The sequence below is a fragment of the Desmodus rotundus genome, chromosome 4, assembly GCF_022682495.2.
Source record: "Desmodus rotundus isolate HL8 chromosome 4, HLdesRot8A.1, whole genome shotgun sequence".
In the NCBI taxonomy this organism is placed as follows: Eukaryota; Metazoa; Chordata; class Mammalia; order Chiroptera; family Phyllostomidae; genus Desmodus; species Desmodus rotundus.
This window is the reverse complement of record NC_071390.1, coordinates 30,854,891-30,872,926: the sequence shown is the minus strand read 5'-3', so window position 1 is coordinate 30,872,926 and position 18,036 is coordinate 30,854,891. Positions and strand designations below refer to the sequence as shown.

The 18,036-nt window shown below is 42.4% G+C and overlaps 1 protein-coding gene across 1 annotated transcript in view; it reads left to right on the top strand.

The window, feature by feature from the left end:
- Nucleotides 1-1,241: 1,241 nt before the first annotated feature.
- The window catches only part of FAS (Fas cell surface death receptor), a 33,005-nt gene continuing 16,210 nt past the window's right edge, over nt 1,242-18,036 (top strand). Inside the window, exon 1 of the mRNA XM_053923412.2 lies at nt 1,242-1,556. Coding sequence (XP_053779387.1) covers nt 1,527-1,556 — 30 coding nt within the window. The 5' untranslated portion in view covers nt 1,242-1,526. The remainder of the gene's footprint in view (nt 1,557-18,036) is intronic.

Below are 18,036 nucleotides of genomic sequence, written 5' to 3'. Positions count from 1 at the left end.
TATCTCATTGAACTTGAGGGTAATTAGGTGGAGTGGGGGTGGTTGGAAAGGGCAGGGCCTCAGGAGCAAGAATATCTAAGTTTAATTCATGGCTCTGCTATTTATTAACTAACCAATGTTGCTTAAACTTTTTTTGGCTACAATTCTTTACTTGTAAAGTGAGTTTAATAGTCACTCAACTCACTGGGCTAAAATGATAAATATTAAGTAAGAAAGAACCACCTGTCAAAGTTGCTGACTTATAATTCACTCTCAAGAGATGTTGGTTTTGTTCATTGTCCTCTCTCTCCCCACTTCCTTCCCTCCTTCTTTCGTTCTTCTTATAGATGTCTTCTTTAAATTTCAGCGAACTTTTTATTTCACAATAGCTTCAGATTCACAGTCAAGCTGCAGAGATAACATACCATCAGCCTTACCCCATTCACTTCTTTTTGTGTTTGTTACGAACTGGGGACTGCAGGGACAGGGCTGGCCCAGCGGGGGTCTTCCTCGCAGCACTCACTCCCGTCCGCTGGGCCGAGACGCCGAGACAGCACAGCAACTCCTACAGGACGGGCAGGGTAAGCGCAGGGCAAAACCCAAGTCATCATCCAGACTTCCCTTTCTGTAAAATTCTTGCAAAACCACCCACACAGACAGATTTACATTTCCAAAACAATAGTGACTTTCAGCGGTGTTACCCAGAGCACCTAAGAATTGTATTTTAAAAAAGAAAGAAAATCTACCAGGAAATAATGAGCAACAAAGAAGGGGAAGTAATTGTGAACGTGTAATACAGCCGGAGGTGTGTGCTTCGTCCTCAGTGGTAAACTCACACTAAGTGGTAAGTGGTTTATTCTCCGCCTGAGAAATAAAAGGCAAAGGCTCCTCTTTTCAGAATCCCCATAGCACAATGTATGATCTTCCCCGTTGAAAGCTGTCACTTCACGAGCTAGGCAGGACTCCTGGGAGCCTCTCCAGAAGGCCAGGTCTTCCTCTGACGGCCCGCGGACACGGGCTAAGGCGCTCGCACCCCGGCAGGACGTGGAAGCTCCAGTTCTGCCCAGACTTCCCGGGGAAACTACGGAGGAGTTGGGATAGGACAGCAAGCCGCCCTCGGGTCCCCATCTGAACGCGACCGACCCGGCGACTGCGGAACCGCCCCGAGCGGGGAATGCCCGTTTGTGCAATAAACCCTGACTCTCCTCTCCGCCCCAGGCTCCCCGCAACCCCCGCCCCGCCCCCGCCCGCCGCAGGGCCGGCTGCGCGGCTGAATCAAAGGCGCCCTCCCGGACCGGGAGTTCCCCGGCGAAGCTGCCCCCCCCGGCGCACACAGGGCCCCGGGGGGCGGGGGCGGGGCGCGTCTCGTTCGGTCGCCCCCGGCGGCTCCGAGGAGCGGCCCGCAGGTGCGCAGCTACTTCTGCAGCGGGAAGAGGGACCGGCGCCCCGCGTCAGCGCCCGGGGCGGGGCCTGGCTCCCGGAGCGACCCGGCCGGGCTGCCGTTCTCCCCGTGGAGCTGCCCTGAGCTGCTGGGGATTTAAGAAGTCATGCTCGGGATCCGGGTTCTCCTGCCTCTGGTGAGTGGTCCTCCGCCCGAGGCGGGAGCTGGAGGGCGGGTGGCCGCCGCGCCCCCGTTGGTGGCCGGGGGATGCGCGCGCGGGGGGGGGGGGGAGGTGCGGGCTGTGGGGGCCGCGGCTGCCGGCGGCCGACAGGCCGGCCCCTCGGGGCTGCTAGGGCTTTCCCTCCAGGGCCGTCGCGGGACACCCGGGAACTCGCTTTTCTTGGGGTGCGGTACCAGGCACGCGGGGTAGACGGTGCTTCGGCGGGAGCCGCGCCGAGAGCTGGCGGCTGGGGGCGGCAGGGACCCGGGAGGTTCAGAGTCGCTGGAGGGACGGCTGGGCTGGAGAGATGAGGGGCGCTTCTGGACCCGTCCTTACAAGTCCAGCTGAAGGTCGCTCTGCGCGGGTGGGCGTGATCGCGGCCAGGACGTGGCAGAACTTGCGCTCGGAGGAGCTGACATTGCCCACTTTCCCGCCCTGGTGCGGTTTAGGGTATAAATCGCCCCGGGGCAGCGGCTACACCCGAGGCTTTGGAACGCACCGTCTCTTTCGTGCAGAGTTGCCCTGGCGCTGCTGAGAGTCTCTGCAGCCCTGTTTACTCTTACCGCGACAGAAAGGGAAACTCGTTTCTTTTTGTTTCCCTTCCGGGAATCCCTGTCTTGAAGACGGTAGGTGAGTCACTGTCTCAACGTTTAAAAAGTTCTTTCTGCTCATTTCTTCTTAGAATCTTTCTAAGCTTGCACTCCTGTAGTTTGGGAACCCGGCCTCCCCACAGCTCGGGCGCCCTGGTGTGCGTGCTTGGCCGAGAAGCCTGAGCAGCACCCCCGCGTCTCGGAAATGCCAGCTTGAGGGTGGCTAACGGGCGGGTCTTGGCCCCGGGAGGGTCACTTTAGTTCCCAGGCCGCTGAAAGCCAACGGATTCTTCTTTCACTGGGTCCCACCGAAGTTCCAGGCACCGTGTTAGGAGTGTCAGTCAATGGCACCTCAGTCGATTCTCACAGCGGCTGTGTGGCGAGGAAGGGGTCCTCTTCTCCATTTTATAGATGGCAAAGCGAGGTTCAGAAAGTTTAATTCATTCAAGTACGATTACGCAGCTGGTACGTGACAGGGCTGGGATTTAACTCAGATTTAATTCCGAAGGCAGTTTGCTGATCGCACTCGATTCCAGACTACACCGGGTTGGAAGGAAAATACACACACACACACACACACACACACACACGATACTGTCTGGCACCGTCTTATGATGGAAAAAATATTCTCCCTGGTCCCTTCAGAAATAAAGTGCTATATTTGGGTTCCTTCAGAAACCTCCTTAGAGAAAATGTAAGACTAAAAATGGAGACACCTTTTATAAAATCTCAAATCCCAAACTTCTTGCCTTGGCCAGCTAGTTCAGTTGGTTAGAGGATGGTCCTGATAGGGAAGGTGTGGTCTGGGCACAGGCAAGAACCGATCAGTGAGTGGGTGAGTGAGTGAGAGAGACAACAAATCCGTCCCCCCCTCCCTCTTTCTTTTTCCCTTTCTTCCTCCCTTTCTTCCTCCCTCTCTTTCTTTCGTTCTTCCTCCCTTCCTTCCTCCCTCTCTTTCTTTCTTTCTTTCTTTCTTTCTTTCTTTCTTTCTTTCTTTCTTTCTTTCTTTCTTTCTTTCTTTCTTTCTTTCTCTCTTTCTCTCTTTCTCTCTTTCTCTCTTTCTCTCTTTCTCTCTTTCTCTCTTTCTCTCTTTCTTTCTCTTTCTCTCCCTCTCTCTTTCTCTTTCTCTTTCCCTCTTTCTGTCATCAATAAATTAAAACACATGCATCCTTCTCTTCCTTGTAGTTAACGACTGAGTTATTGCAGTGGTGTTTGCTTTGGAATCTCTCCTAGTTCTTGGGGCAGCAATACTAATATGTGTAGCAAAATTCTCAAAGCCAAGAGCTGTGCTTATTTAACTTTTATAGTACAGCGTCTTTAGTAGAGGTGCATATTTAAAGCAAAAAGGAAAGCTTGGTTTTCTAAAAAAAAATGTATTCATGTACATTCATATATACATGCATTTGTTATTGAATTAAATATAATTTGTTTATAATTTATGTCACCTATGGCCTAGGAAATTAAGGTTATTAAATAAAATTTATAAGTGCAGATGGGTAAAAAGAAAAGCAATCTGACACAACCCTGTCACCTAGACAATCACTGTTCACATTCTGTGGTCTAGCCTCTAGGTCTCCCTTCCAAACGGATGGACTCTTCAAATTGAGCTACACAGAGTCCTGCCTTGCACCAACCACTTGCCCAGTATCACACCTCTATCTTGAAAGCAGTTTCTTTTTTAAAAAATTAATTTATTGGGGTAACATTGATTAATAAAATTATATAGGTTTCAGATATACAATTCTATAATAATCATCTGCATATTGTATTGTGTGTTCGCCACCCAACTCAAGTCTCCTTCCATCACCATTCATCCCCCCATATCTTCTTCTACCTCCCCCTAACCCCCTTTTCCTCTGGTGATCACCATACTGTTGTCTGTGTCTATAAGTTTTTGTTTATTTGTTTGTTTGGTTGGTTTTGCTTAACACATTCACCTTTTTCACAAAGCCCTCAAAGCCCCATCCCCTCTGACAGCTGTCTGTTTGTTCTCTGTGTCTATCAGTCTGTTTCTATTTTGTTTTTTTATATTGTTCGTTAAGTTGCACATGTAAGTGAAATAAGATGGTACTTGTTTTTCTTTGACTGGCTTATTTCTCCAGATCCATCCATGCTGTTGTAAATGGTAAAATTTCCTTCTTTTTTACGGTTGTGTAAATGAACACATCTTTTTTATCTACTCATCTACTGATGGGCGATTGGGCTGTTTCCAGATCTTGGCTATTGTTAATAATGCTGCAGTGCCCATTTTTAATTTTTTGAGGTATCTCCACGCTCCTTTTCACAGTGGCTGCACTAATCTGCATTCCCACCAACAGTGCGTGAAGGTGCCCCTTTCTCCACATCCTTGCCAACAGTTGTTTGTTGATTTGTTGATGACAGCCATCCTGACAAGTGTGAGGTGATATCTCATTGTGGTTTTCACTTGCATTTCTCTGATGATTAGTGACTGAGCATCCTTTTGTATGTCATTGGCCATCTGCATGTCCTCTTTGGAGAAGTGCCTATTTAGATCCTTTGACCATGTTTAAATTGAATTGCTTGTCTTTTCTGTGTTGAGTTGTTTAAGTTCTTTATAAACTTTGGATATTAACCCCTTATCACATATATCATTGGCAAATATGTTCCCCCATTCAGTGGGTTGTCTTTTCATTTTGTTGATGGTTCTTTGATGTACACAAACTTTTAGTTTGATGTAGTCCTATTTGTTTATTTTTTTATTTTTTAGTTTCCCTTGCTTGAGGAGACAATCAGAAAAAAATATTACTAAGAGAAATAACTGAGATTTTACTGACTGTTTTCTTCTAGGATTTTTATGATTTTGAGTCTACATTTAAGTCTTTAATCCATTTTGAATTTATTCTTCCGTATTGTGTAAGAAGATGATCTAATTTCACTTTTTTGCATGTATCTGTCCAATTTTTTCAGCACCAATTATTGAGTAGATATTTTACCCCATTGTATGTTCTTGCCTCCTTTGTCAAAAGTTAATTAATCATAAAGACATAGGTTTATTTCTCAGTTCTCTACTCTGTTCTATTGATCTGTATGTCTGTTTTTATTCCAGTACTGTGCTGTTTTGATTACTATGGCCTTGTGTATAGTTTGATATCAGGTAGTGTGATGTCTCCCACTTTGTTATTCTTTACATTGTTGTGGATTTTCAGGGTCTTTTGTGGTTCCATATACATTTTTGAAATATCTATTTAAGTTCTGTGAAATACACCATTGGTATCCTGAGTGAACTGCATTGAATCCATAGATTGCTTTGGGTAGTATGGACATTTTAATGATGTTAATTCTTCCAGTCCATAAACATGGTATGTGCTTCCAGTTATTTGTACTTTCTTCTATTTCTTTCTTCAGTGTGTTGTAATTTTTCAAGTATAGGTCTTTACATCCTTGGTTAAATTTATTCCCAGGTATTTTATTTTATTTTATTTTATTTTATTTTATTTTATTTTAATGCAATGGTAAATGGGATTGTTCTCTTAGTTTCCCTTTCTGAGAGTTCATTACTACTATATAAAAAACTATATACAAATGATTTCTGGATATTTATTTTCTGTTTGTTTATCAGTTCTAGCAGTTTTATGGTGAAATCTTTAGGGTTCTCCATATACTAGGAGAATCATGTCATCTGCAAATAATGACAGTTTTACTTCCTCCTTTCCAATTTGGATGCCTTTTATTTCTTCTTCTTGTCTGATTGCTGTGGCTAGGACTTCCAGTACTGTGTTGAATAAGATTGGTGAAGGTGGACATCCTTGTATTTTTCCCAATCTTAAGGGGAATGCTTATTGTTTTTGCCCATTGAGTATGAAGCTGGGTGTCAGTGTTCATAATTGGCCTTTATTATGTTGAGGTGTGTTCCCTCTATTCCCACTTTGCTGAAAGTTTTTATCATAAATGGGCACTGGAATTAATCAAATGCTTTTTCTGTATCTATTGGTATGATCATGTGATTTTTATCCTTCATTTTGTTTGTGGAGTGTATCACATTTATTGATTTGCAGATATTGTACCAAACTTGCATCCCTGAAATAAATCCCACTTGATCATGGTGTATGATCTTTTGAATGTATTGCTGGATCTGGTTTGCTAATATTTTGTTAAGGATTTTAGCATCTATGTTCATCAGGGATATTGGCCTATAATTTTCTTCCTTAGTAGTGTCTCTACCTGGCTTTGGAATTAGGATAATGCTGGCCTTGTAAAATGAGCTCGCAAGTGTTCCCTCCTCTTGAATTTTTGGAATAGTTTGATAAGGAAGGATAGGTATCAGTTCTTTAAATGTTTGGTAAAATTCACCTGTGAAGCCATCTGTTCCAAAATGTTTGTTTGTTGGGAGTTGTTTGATTATTGCTTTAATTTCATTAGTTGCAATCAGTCTAATCATATTTTCTGATTCTTCCTGATGTAGTTTTGGAAGATTGTATGTTTCTTCTTTAGAAGATTGTATGTTTATCCATTTTTTCCAGATTGTTCAATTTGTTGGCATATAGTTGTTTATAATGTTTTCTCGTGGTCCTTTGTATTTCTTTGATGTCAGTTGTTACTTCTCCTCTTTAATTTCTGATTTTTTCTGTTTGGGTCCTCTCTCTTTTTTTTCTTGATTAGTCTGGTTAACGTTTTGTCAATCTTGTTTATCTTTTCAAAGAACCAGCCCTTTGTTTCATGATCTTTAGTACTGTTTTTTTTTTAATACTCTATTTCATTTATTTCCGCTCTGATCTTTATTATGTCCTTTCTTCTACTCACTTTGGGCTTTGTTTGTTGTTCTTTTTCCAAGTTCCTTTAAGTGTGAAGTTAGATTGTCTGATATTTTTGTTGTTTCTTGAGGTAGGCCTGCAATTCTGTGAATTTCCCTGTTAAGACTGCTTATGCACTGTCCCGTAGACTTTGGCTTATTATGTTCTCATTTTCACTTGTTTCAAGGTATACTTTGATTTCTTCCTTGCTCTCCTTATTAACCCACTATTGTTTAGTAACTTGTTATTTAGTCTCCATGTCTTTGTGTGTTTATCAGGTTTTTTTCTTTTGATTGATTTCTAATTTCATGCCATTATGGTCAGAGAAGATACTGGATGTGATTTCAATCTTCTTAAATTTATTGAGACTCATTTTGTGTCCTAACATGTGGTCTATCTTAGATACTGTTCCATGTGCACTTGAAAAGAATGTATATTCTGCTACTTTGATTTTCTGTCTAGAAGATCTATCCACTGATATCAATGGGGTGTTAAAACTTTCTACTATGACTGTATTACTGTTGATCTTTCCTGTTATGTCCATCAAGATATGCATTTATATTCAGATGCTCCTATGTTGGGTGCATAAATGTTTAGGAGGGTTACATCCTTTCGTTGGATTGCTCCCTTTATCATTATGTAGTGTCTTTCTTTATCTCTTACTATAGCCTCGATTTTAAAGTCTATTTTGTCAAATATAAGTTTGCTATCTCACGGCTTTTTCCCTTTCCATTTACATGAAATATCTTTTTCTATCCCTTTACTTTTAGTCTGCGTGTGTCTTTTGTTCTGAGGTGTGTGTTTTGTAACAACATAAATATGATTCTTGTTTTCTTATCCATCCAGTTATCCTATGTCTTATTTTTAATCCTCAACCAAGGATATATTTATTGATTTGAGAGAGAGAGAGAGAGAGAGAGAGAGAGATCAGTGTGAGAAACATTGATCAGTTGACTCTTGTACAGGCCCTGACAGAGGATTGAACCTGCAACCTAGGTATGTGCCCTGACTGGGGATTGAACCCACATCCTTTTTGGTGTTCAGGATGACACTCCAACCAACTGACCCACCTGCCAGGGCTGCCGTATGTCTTGTGATTGGAACATTTAAGCCATTTACATTTAAAGTGATGATTGATACATATGTATTTATTGCAATTTCATTCTCATAACTATCTTCTACTATTGTCTTCTTTTTCTTCAAGAAGACCATTTGGCATTTATTGTAATACTGGCTTGGTGGTAACAATCTCCTTTAGTTTTTTTTTGTTTGTTTGTTTTCTTGCCTGGGAAGCTCTTTATTTCTCCTTCAATTTTAAATGATAGCCTTGCGGGGTAAAGTAGTCTTGGTTGTAGGTTCTTCCTTTTCATCACTTTGAATATTTCATGCCAATCCCCCCTAGCCTGAAATGTTTCTATTGAGAAATCAACTGACAGTCTTAGTAAGCTTCCTTGTAGGTAACTGCTTTTCTTTTCCTGCTTTTAAGATTCTCTTTTTGTCTTTAACTTTTGGCATTTTAATTATGATGTGTCTTGGTGTGGGCCTCTTTGATTCATCTTGTTTGGGACTCCCTGTGCTTCTGGACTTGTGTGTCTTTTTCCTTCACCAGCTTTGGGAAGTTTTCAGTTATTATTTCCTCAAATTGTTTCTCTGTGCCCTCGCTCTCTCTCTTCTCTTTCTCATACTCCTACGATGCAACTGTTGTGATGATTCATGTTGTCCCAAAGGTCCCTTAAACGATCCTTATTTTCTCAAATTCTTTTTTTCTTTTTGCTGCTCTGACTGGGTATTTTTTTGCTACCTTGTCTTCCAAATCACAGATTCATTCCTCTGCTTCATCTAATCTACTGTTTACTTCTTCTAGTACATTCTTCATTTCAGATATTGTATTATTAATTTTTGACTGATTTTGTTTTATGGTGTCTATGTCCTCTTTCATGCTTTTGAAGTTTTCACTAAGTTTCTTGAGCATCCTTATAACCATTTTTTGAACTCTATATCTGGTAAATTGCTTGCCTTCATTTCATTTATCTTTTTATGTGGAGATATCTCTTGTTCATTCATTTGGGCGTATTTCTTTGTCTCCCCATTTGGCTGCCTCTTTATGTTTGTTTCTATGTATTAGATAGATATGTTACGTCTCTCAGTATTGGTAGGGTGGCCTTATTCAGTAGTGTCCTGGGGGACCCAGTGGTGCAGTCTCCTTGATCATCTGGGCTGGGTGCTCGACAGGTGTCCCTTGTGTGGGTTATGTGGGCTCTCCTGTTGTAATTGAGCCTTGATTGGCATTTCCCCATCCATGTGTGGTGTTGACCCTCAGGCTGGTTGACTGTGAGGATTGACCTTGACCACAGTATACAAGCTGTTGTGCCGGTGCTGACCACATGAAGTGGGTTTCGCCTCAGTAGGGTATGGTGGTTGCCAAGATCTTCCTTTGGATGTGCTACTCATGAAGTGAATTGAATCCTCCTGTGGTGCTGTCTGAGTTATCCTCTGGGTGTGTATGTTCTGGGGCTTCTTGGGAGGGACTCTGATGCCTGTGACTGGCCATGGACAATGTGTTTGGAACTACAAAGTGATGTACAGCTTTTGGCTATCTCAACTGTGCCCTGGTATATGTAGGAAGGACAAAGCTGCACACCAAGTCCAGCTGCCACTAGCACCAAGCTCAGTGGCAGCTCAGCAAAAGGTTCAAACCTCCCTGAGGTCTGCCTCTGCATGCCTCTGCCTACCACCTGCCTGTTAGGCTCAGTCACTGAGCCTCTAGTGGTACTTAAGTTGCATGAGGTACGTTCTCAGTGAGTCATCAGATAGGGTCAAGTGGTGTTCATCAGAGTAATATAGGTTCAAACTCAGTGCCAGTGTTGGGTCTGAGGCCACTCAGCAAATGTCCCAGTGTTTACCTAGTCTGGCTGCCACCCTTTGTGATGGGGTGGGATGTCAGGCAGTTGTCAGAGTGAGGCCAGAGAGTTTATCAGGCCCAAACAGATGAAGATTTGGCTGTGTGATGGGAGGGCTGTTCACTGGTAGGGTGAACAAGGGGAAAACGGCACCTGTCCTGGAGACATACAACTTTGTCTGTTCCAGTCTCTGTCAGGAGATTGATCTCAGCAGGACGGGGCTGTCAGGAGTCAGGAGGATGGGGCCAGTGGATCTCCTGTGAGGCAGAGGGATCAGTCAAGCTTGGGGGAAGGTTGGAGAAGTGGCCCTTGCCCCTGAACCACACAACTCAGTCTGTCCCGGAATCTTCCCAGAGATCCCAGCAATCAATGGGGAAGAGCTATTAAGAGTCCTTAGCATACATAGAGCTGTGGGGAGCCCTGAGGGTGGGGCTAGTGGGTCTTTCATGGTGGGAAGCACTACCAGTCAGGTTCATGGGAACATGGGTGGAATGGCTCCTGCCACAAAGCTATACAACTTAGTCAAAGACACCCCGAGTCTGCCCAGACTTGTACACCCTGACCCGGGCAGCTGACTCCTCAGGAGGCACAAGCTCTTCAGAGTGGGGCAACAGAGAGTCCCGAGTATAGAGCTATTTCATTTCCGGATGGCTGATGTCATATGGAGGGATGTGACCCACCCAGGAAAGATGATGTCTGCAGTGTGGGGGAATGACTCAGCATAAGAATCCTGGAGGCTCTCCCTTCAGCTCTCTCTCCACAGCCACAAACCCCATTCCCGCCTCAATCAACTCTAGTCCGTTCTGCCCTCCCTCTGCCGAGCCTAGGGTGAGTGGCTGTGAATGAGATTTCGTGCTTCGGCCCTTTAAGAGGGCGCCTGCGTCTCTAGCACTCTCATCTCTCCCTGGTGAACAGAATCCCTACTGATTTTCACAGCCAGATATTATGTGGATGCCTCTTCCCAGCTCTGGTGCTCTAGGCTTGGGGTCCTGACTGGAGGTGAAGACCCAGTACTTCTCAGGGGGAACCTTTGCAGCTGAGACATCCCTCTGGCAAAGAGGACCTGGATTTGGATGCTGTTTCTGAGTAAATTTCTTTGGGACACTAGCCAAGTAATTTTCCTCTAAATAGGTCTTGCAGTGTAAGTGTCTGTATTTCCAAGGAATCTCTCTGAAGGCTACTAAAATGCTTTAGGGATGCCAGCTCACTATACTACAACTGCCAGGTGGAGAGAATAACTGTTTTCTAAGAAATGGTTTAAAACCTGAATAAGGAAATCCCCTACTTGAAAACCCCTAGTGAGTTCAATACTTTTTGGGCAAATTATCTTGGGTCCCAAAAGTCCCTTAATGAGCACATGTTTTCTAATGGGTACTAAAGACTATTTACTTATGATAAAAAATAATAAAATGGCATAATTTAAACCTTGATTCATAAGATAAAAAGCAAGTTAAACCACATTAGGACAGTGACTCCATCTCTTTTTTTTAAAACAGGTAAATATAGAGACATTAATCATCTGATGTGACACAAAAATTGTTTTTTCTTCTTTTTTTAAAGATTTTATTTATTGATTTTTAAAGAGAGGGGAAGGAAGGGAGAAAGAAATATTGATGTGTGAGCGAAACATTGATTGGTGACCTCTTGCGCACCTCCTACTGTGGACCTGGCCTGCAGCTCCAGCATGTGCCCAAACCTGGAATCAAATGGGCAGCCCTCTAGTTTGCAACACGATGCCCAACCCGCTGAGCCACACTGGTCCAGGCCAAAAAGTAATTCTTAAAAAAAAAAAGCTCGATACTTCACCACCTAATACAAGTCTTTCTGTTTTACTTATAGCCTCCTGGCCTTGTGTACACGTGTACAAAATGGCACGTTTACTCTCTGCTATTTATAGTCTGCCCTTTGTCACTTTGTGTACATATGTGTATGTGTGTGTGTGTGTATATATATATAAATCTTTTCCTATTTCTACATAATTTTCACCTCAGAATTTTTACTGGATGCCTTACAAAGAGGACATTTATTAAATAAACATAGATCACTATAATTCTTATCACATTATTTTATTACTTAAAATTTATTATAAAAACACTTTTTTAAAGATTTTATTTATTTATTTTTAGAGAGAGGGGAAGGGAGGGAGAAAGAGAAGGAGAGAAACATCAGTGTGTGGTTGCCTCTCATGTGTCCCCTACTGAGGACCCAGGCTGCAACCCAGGCATGTGCCCTGACTGGGAGTCAAAAAGGTGATCCTTTGGTTCGCAGGCAGGCACTCAATCCACTCAGCCACACCAGCCAGGGCTAAAGAAAAATTTCTTAAATGTACTGAGATATATATATATATATAATGATTTTATATATATGTGTATGTGTGTGTGTATATAATCAGTACCAAAACCTTATAGATATTAATATATGCATATTAGTACCTAAAATTATTTTAGAAATATTGTAAGCATCTTACAAGGAGTTTCTTGATCCTCACGGTCTGTTCTTTTACCTGAGTGTCTGCACAAGTTGAGGCCTGATTTCAGCAGCCGGCCTGCACTGCCCCAGTGGGTGTCTTCTTAGCCCACATGGTATTGACGCTCAGAGTGTGCATGTGTTGACTTCTTTTTGCTGTGTGCGCATCCATTCACAAAAGTGAAAAAACAGTATTCAACCTTCTAATAAATTCTCTTCATTTTCTGGAAGATCCCTGCTTTAAAAAGAAAACTAAAGTGACTTACTTGTTTATGTGGTTGGACTGCTACCACCAATGAAGTATCTTTAATTCAGTCTTAAACAGGAACAAGTAACTCAACCTACTTGCTTACTTTTTTTGCTTTGAAGTGAGAGAAGGAGGAGTAGCTGAAATTAGAAAGAAGTTGATCACAATAAGATCAGTGACTTCATTCTCCCCAAGGAAGCGAACCAGGCGTCCTGTTCGATCACAGCTCCCTTTCTGATTTGGAATGAACTTCTGTGCAACCACGCCACTGCCTCTTAGGGCGTTTAGGATCAGCGGTCATAGCGATATTGGACAACTACTGGCACACGTTCTACTAAGTGGGGATGATAGTGAACTCAGTGTGAAGTTATGCATTTTGAGCAAGGAAATCTTGTAAATTTGCAAATCTTACTGCACATTCAATCAGCAGGTAGCTGTATTCAGTCCAGCAGGAGAGCAAGCCTACTGCAGGTTTTGTTAAGCTGTGAACTGGGATAAATTTGCATAATTACAATAAACTTGGCATTGGATTAATTAACAATAGACTGCCCTGTAATTTAGACTTGCAGTATTATAGATTTATGCACCTCGATGTTCTGGGAGGCCATAAAAATATAAGATGTGATTTAAAAATGGAAGGACTGGGCCCACATGCTCTGTGGCCCCCACTCCTCTGAACCAAATGGTTCAGGGGCCCTTTCGTCCAGGGGCATCTCCTTTTAGACAAGCCCCTCCTACTCATTCTTTTCTGTTCCACCTGAGTGCTTTACTCCTGTGTTACCACTGCGGCTCCGCTGGGCATGAGGACTCTAGGGCACCAGTTTAGGATTCTGTAGCCCTTCCATTATCCTTTTCTTCCACCGAAGATGACTTGGGTTTGTTTGGGGGGGGTGGGTAGGCTTATTTTTGGAAGGGTCATTATTTCTCCATGAAAAGTCAAATTCCGATTTCCAAGTGCAGAACACAGATGTTGTTAATCTGTAAAGCTCATATCTCCTCAGGTGTAAATGTAACCTGCTAATATTTGACTTTGTTTCCCCAAATGGAGCCCAGTTTTTCTCCAACAGCAGTGAGCATCAAAGTACCTGGGGTACGTGTTTAAGGTAGTCACAAGGAGGGCCTCACTCTCAACCATCCCGACTCTTTGGCTCTGTGGTGGGACCTAAGCATTTTTTTTTAAAGCATCATTACTTGATTTTGATATTGTCAGGATTTTGAGAACTACTTTTCAAAAGCTAGCACTACACTGAAAATCTAATCCCCAATGGAACTTTCAAGTTTCCTCATTTTATTTTATTTATTGTTTGATGAGTCAGACAGAGGTTTAACCAGGCACCGCCCCCCCCCCCCCCCCCCCCCCGCCTCAATTATCTTTCTCCTGGTCTTCACAGAAACCGACCTTAGGGAGGAAAGAAGACATTACTGGGATAAGATTCCCTTGTATCGTTGTTTATACATTTAGAAAAAGAGAAGAAATGGAATCTTCACTTATCTCTTTCATGTAGAAAAGTTTCTTTATTTTTATTTCAGTCTTTCAATAATGTACCTACTATAAAATGTCATTTTTTACACAAATATGTTAGAGATGCATTATTTAACTGGAAAGGTGAACTATTCATGTTATTTTTTGGACTTCTTTTTCCTCTAGTGTTGATAAGTAACTAGAAGTCTAGACAGCAGGTGAGCAGAATTAATCAGCTGAGCTTCATGTAGTTTTCCATTTGTGTTCTCGGCAGCAGAAGACAATGAGATTTCAACCCATCTCGTGGGGCCTGGGAGGCTGGTAAGAAGCAATTCAGGCTCCTGTCAGCCCCTGATGATTCCAGTTCCAAAAACCATTTGAAATCTTTTGTTTATTTACATCCGTGATGGTGCAAGACAAGAAAAGCTTGTGCTCACTACGAGGAATCCCAAGTGCATATGCACCGTGACGCCCTTCAAATCCAGAATCCGAGTGAATCAAGGGCTGTGGGTCGGTCCTTGTATTAGTTTTCTAGGACTGCCTAACAAAGCACCACAGACTGCGTGGCTTAAACTACAGAAACTCAGTTTCTCCCAGTTCTGGAGGCCAGAAGTCTGCGATTGAGCTGTGGGCAAGATTGAATCCTTCCAAGGACCATGAGGAAAGGACATGTTCCAAGCCTCTCTCCGTGGCTTGGGAATACCCTTCTCCCTGTCTTACACCATCTTCCCTGTGTGTCTGTGACCAAATTTTCTGAAACAGATTCTTTCTTATAGAGACACTAGTCATATGACTTAGAGCATACCCTGCGAACTTCATTTTTCTCTTAATTACCTCTTTAAAGATCTTTAAATCTGGTGATATTCTGGGGTACTGGGAATTAGGACTTCAGCCTAAGAGTTTGGAGGCAGGGGAGACACAGTTCAGTCCATGACAGTCCTGAATCCCTCGAGTTAGCAGAATGCCGTGGGCCAATCCTACACTAGTTTGGGGCAGAGCTTCTCTCTCAAATGAGGTGCTTGGGGTGAGTCGTCTTTAAAACCCTTTCTGCTCTAAAATTGTAAATACAAAGATATTAAATTTCAGGTTATATGTCTAAGATCTTAGGAATTAGCTGGAGACAACTAGTGTTAACACTTTAAAAATGTTTTTTCACTTTCTGTTTCTACCATCCAAGTGACCCACTGCCTTCTGTTAGCTCCTAGCTGAATTCTGAGAGGGGGTCTGCGTGATGGGCAAGGGGGGCTCTTTGCCCTAGAACCCCATCATCCACCTATTCTCATCAATCTTTTTGAAGTTCCAAGTGAGGGGTTAAAATGTCCACTTTCAATTTGACATATCTAATTTTTAAGTCACTATTAAGATGCAATTTTAAATGACCAAGAATTTTATTATACTTGTACATTAAGATAAGTATTAGACCTGTATTATAAGGTATAATTTTAAAAACAATGCATTGAAATATAAAACAATGCTCCTGGTCTTTTAAAACAAACTTTCCAGAATTTATACACATAAATGAATATGCCCCACAATCCCCAAAGCAGTTAGTCTATGTGGGTGACTACACATCCCTGCTTTCCTCAGTTACCACAGTCAACTGTGGTCTGAAAAGGTTAAATGGAACATTCCAGAAGTAAGCAATATATAGCTTTTAAATTAAACACCGTTCTGAGTAATGTGATGAAATCTTGTGCCATCTCACTTCATCCACCCTGTGATGTGACTCATGTCTTTGTCACGTATATCTGTGCTGTGTGTACTACCTGCCTGTTAGTCACTAGGTAATGGCCTTGGTTTTCAGACTGTCAGGTATCTCAGCGCTGTGTTCAAATACCCCTTGTTTTATTTAACAACGGTCTGAAAGCACAAGCGTGTGTCACCATGCCTACATCATTCATCTCATTACACAGGCAACGTGTCACCCCACGTAACAAGAAGAACAATGAGGACAGTACAAAGAGTTATTTTGAGAAATAGAAAGACCACATTTGCATAGTTTTTATTACCATATATTGTTTTAATTGTTCTACTTTATTGTCCATCTCTTACTGTGCCTAATTTGTAAATTAAACTTTATGTAGGCAAAGTGAGTACATATAGGGTTCGGTGCTGCCTGCAGTTTCAGGCAGCCACGGGGGGACTTGGAATGTATACCCCTTTGGATAAGCAAGGACTGCACTATTAGATTTTTTTTTAAGATTTTATTATTTATTTTTAGAGAGAGGGGAAGGGAGGGAGAAAGAGAAGGAGAGAAACATCAATGTCTGGTTGCCTCTCACACAACCCCTACTGGGGACCTGGCCCACAACCTAGGCATGTGCCCTGACTGGGAATTGAACTGGGGACCCTTTGGTCCGTAGCCCACGCTCACTCCACCGAGCCACATCAGCCAGGGCTGCATTATTAGATTTTTTTAAGTCAGTTTATCAGCCACACAAGAAAGTCAACCCATGTTCTCTCAAGATGTGTAGAAATTGATATTATTCTGAGAAATATATCTATTTATTCATAATTCAGCAATAGCACAAGATGCTAAATTATGAGTGACTTTGGGTTAGTCTTTGTGTTTATCATCTCTTTGACAGTCCGGCAACTCATGTTCGTTCCCACCACAAGAATCCATCAGGGTGTGCTTAATATGGCACACTTCCCTGGTAGCGTTGCTTAAGGAAATACACCAAGATTTAATCAGAGAGAGTATTTCCTGCAAACTGTGGCCACCGTTTTGTGGGGATATATAACCAAGCTTTCAATTTCATAAATTATAAAATTAAGTTCTTTTAATGTGAGACCTCTTTTTGTCCAATTTTACTTAAAAAATAAGGCAAAATTTTCTTCATTATCAAAGAACTCTGCCATTATAAGCAGTGATATACTTAGTTTCAGTTGACCAAAGAGAAATAAAATAACCCTGGTAACCCTGGTAAGGCGGTAAACCCTACTTTAATGAAGTATATCCAGTTAAAGGTGAACATTTATGATGTCGGATTTAGTAAAATTATAGTACTACTGTTGAAACCTACAGTAGCAAAAGACAGAAGATTTATACGAAGGATTAGGTGCTAATAATTCAAAGATTCAGCATATTTTCCACCTTCCAAATTCTAGGCAGCAACTATACACTCACCACTGTTATTACCAGACTTTCTAATCTTACTGAGAAAGAACAGCACAAATGATAAATCAGGAAAGATCTTCAAGCTTAACACAGTCCTGCTGCCTCCTAACTTTAAGTTGTCCCTTTTGATTGTTTCCATCATACAACTCACACATGTCCAGTATAGAAAAAACTGATGAGTTAAGCAAAACAAAACAAAACAAAAAAATAACCCCATGAAACACAAAAAAATAATTCATTCATAGTCTCGCCAACTAGAAATGAACACCCATTTGTTGTGTCAAAATAATTTCTTGCTGAAACATTTTTTCCATGAAATGTTCCTCTTTTCCCCCTTCTTTCTGTTTTCCTAATCGCTGACCTCCAGCACTGCACCCTCTGGGTGACCATTTGACAGCGTATTCCCTGACCCAGACGGCACTTCTCTGCAGTATCCGAACACAGTGACTGTATTGAATAAACCCCCTTCTGGGCTTCTGCCACCCCGCCCCCCCAACCCTCGGCTACTTCTTAAAATTCTTTTCCAGTTTGCTTTGAACTTCACGAAGAACAAAAAAGGTGATTTTTTTTTACTTTCTTTCTTTCAATTGTTGTCCAATTATAATTGTCCCAATTTCCCCCCATTGCTCTCCCCTGCCCCCCACCGCACCCCTGGCTCCCGTAGTCAGTCCCCACCTTCTTGGCCATTACCGTGGGTCCTTTGTACATGTTCCTTGATGACCCTTCCCCTTCTTCCCCCCGTTATCCCTCTCCCTCTCCCCTCTGGTCACTGTCAGTGTGTTCCTTATTTCTATGTCTCTGGTTCTATTTTGCTCACTTGTGTGTTTTATTCATTAGATTCCACATATAGGCGAGATCATATGGTATTTGTCTTTCACCACCTGGCTTCTAGCTCCTCTCTCAGGGCCAACTGCTTCAC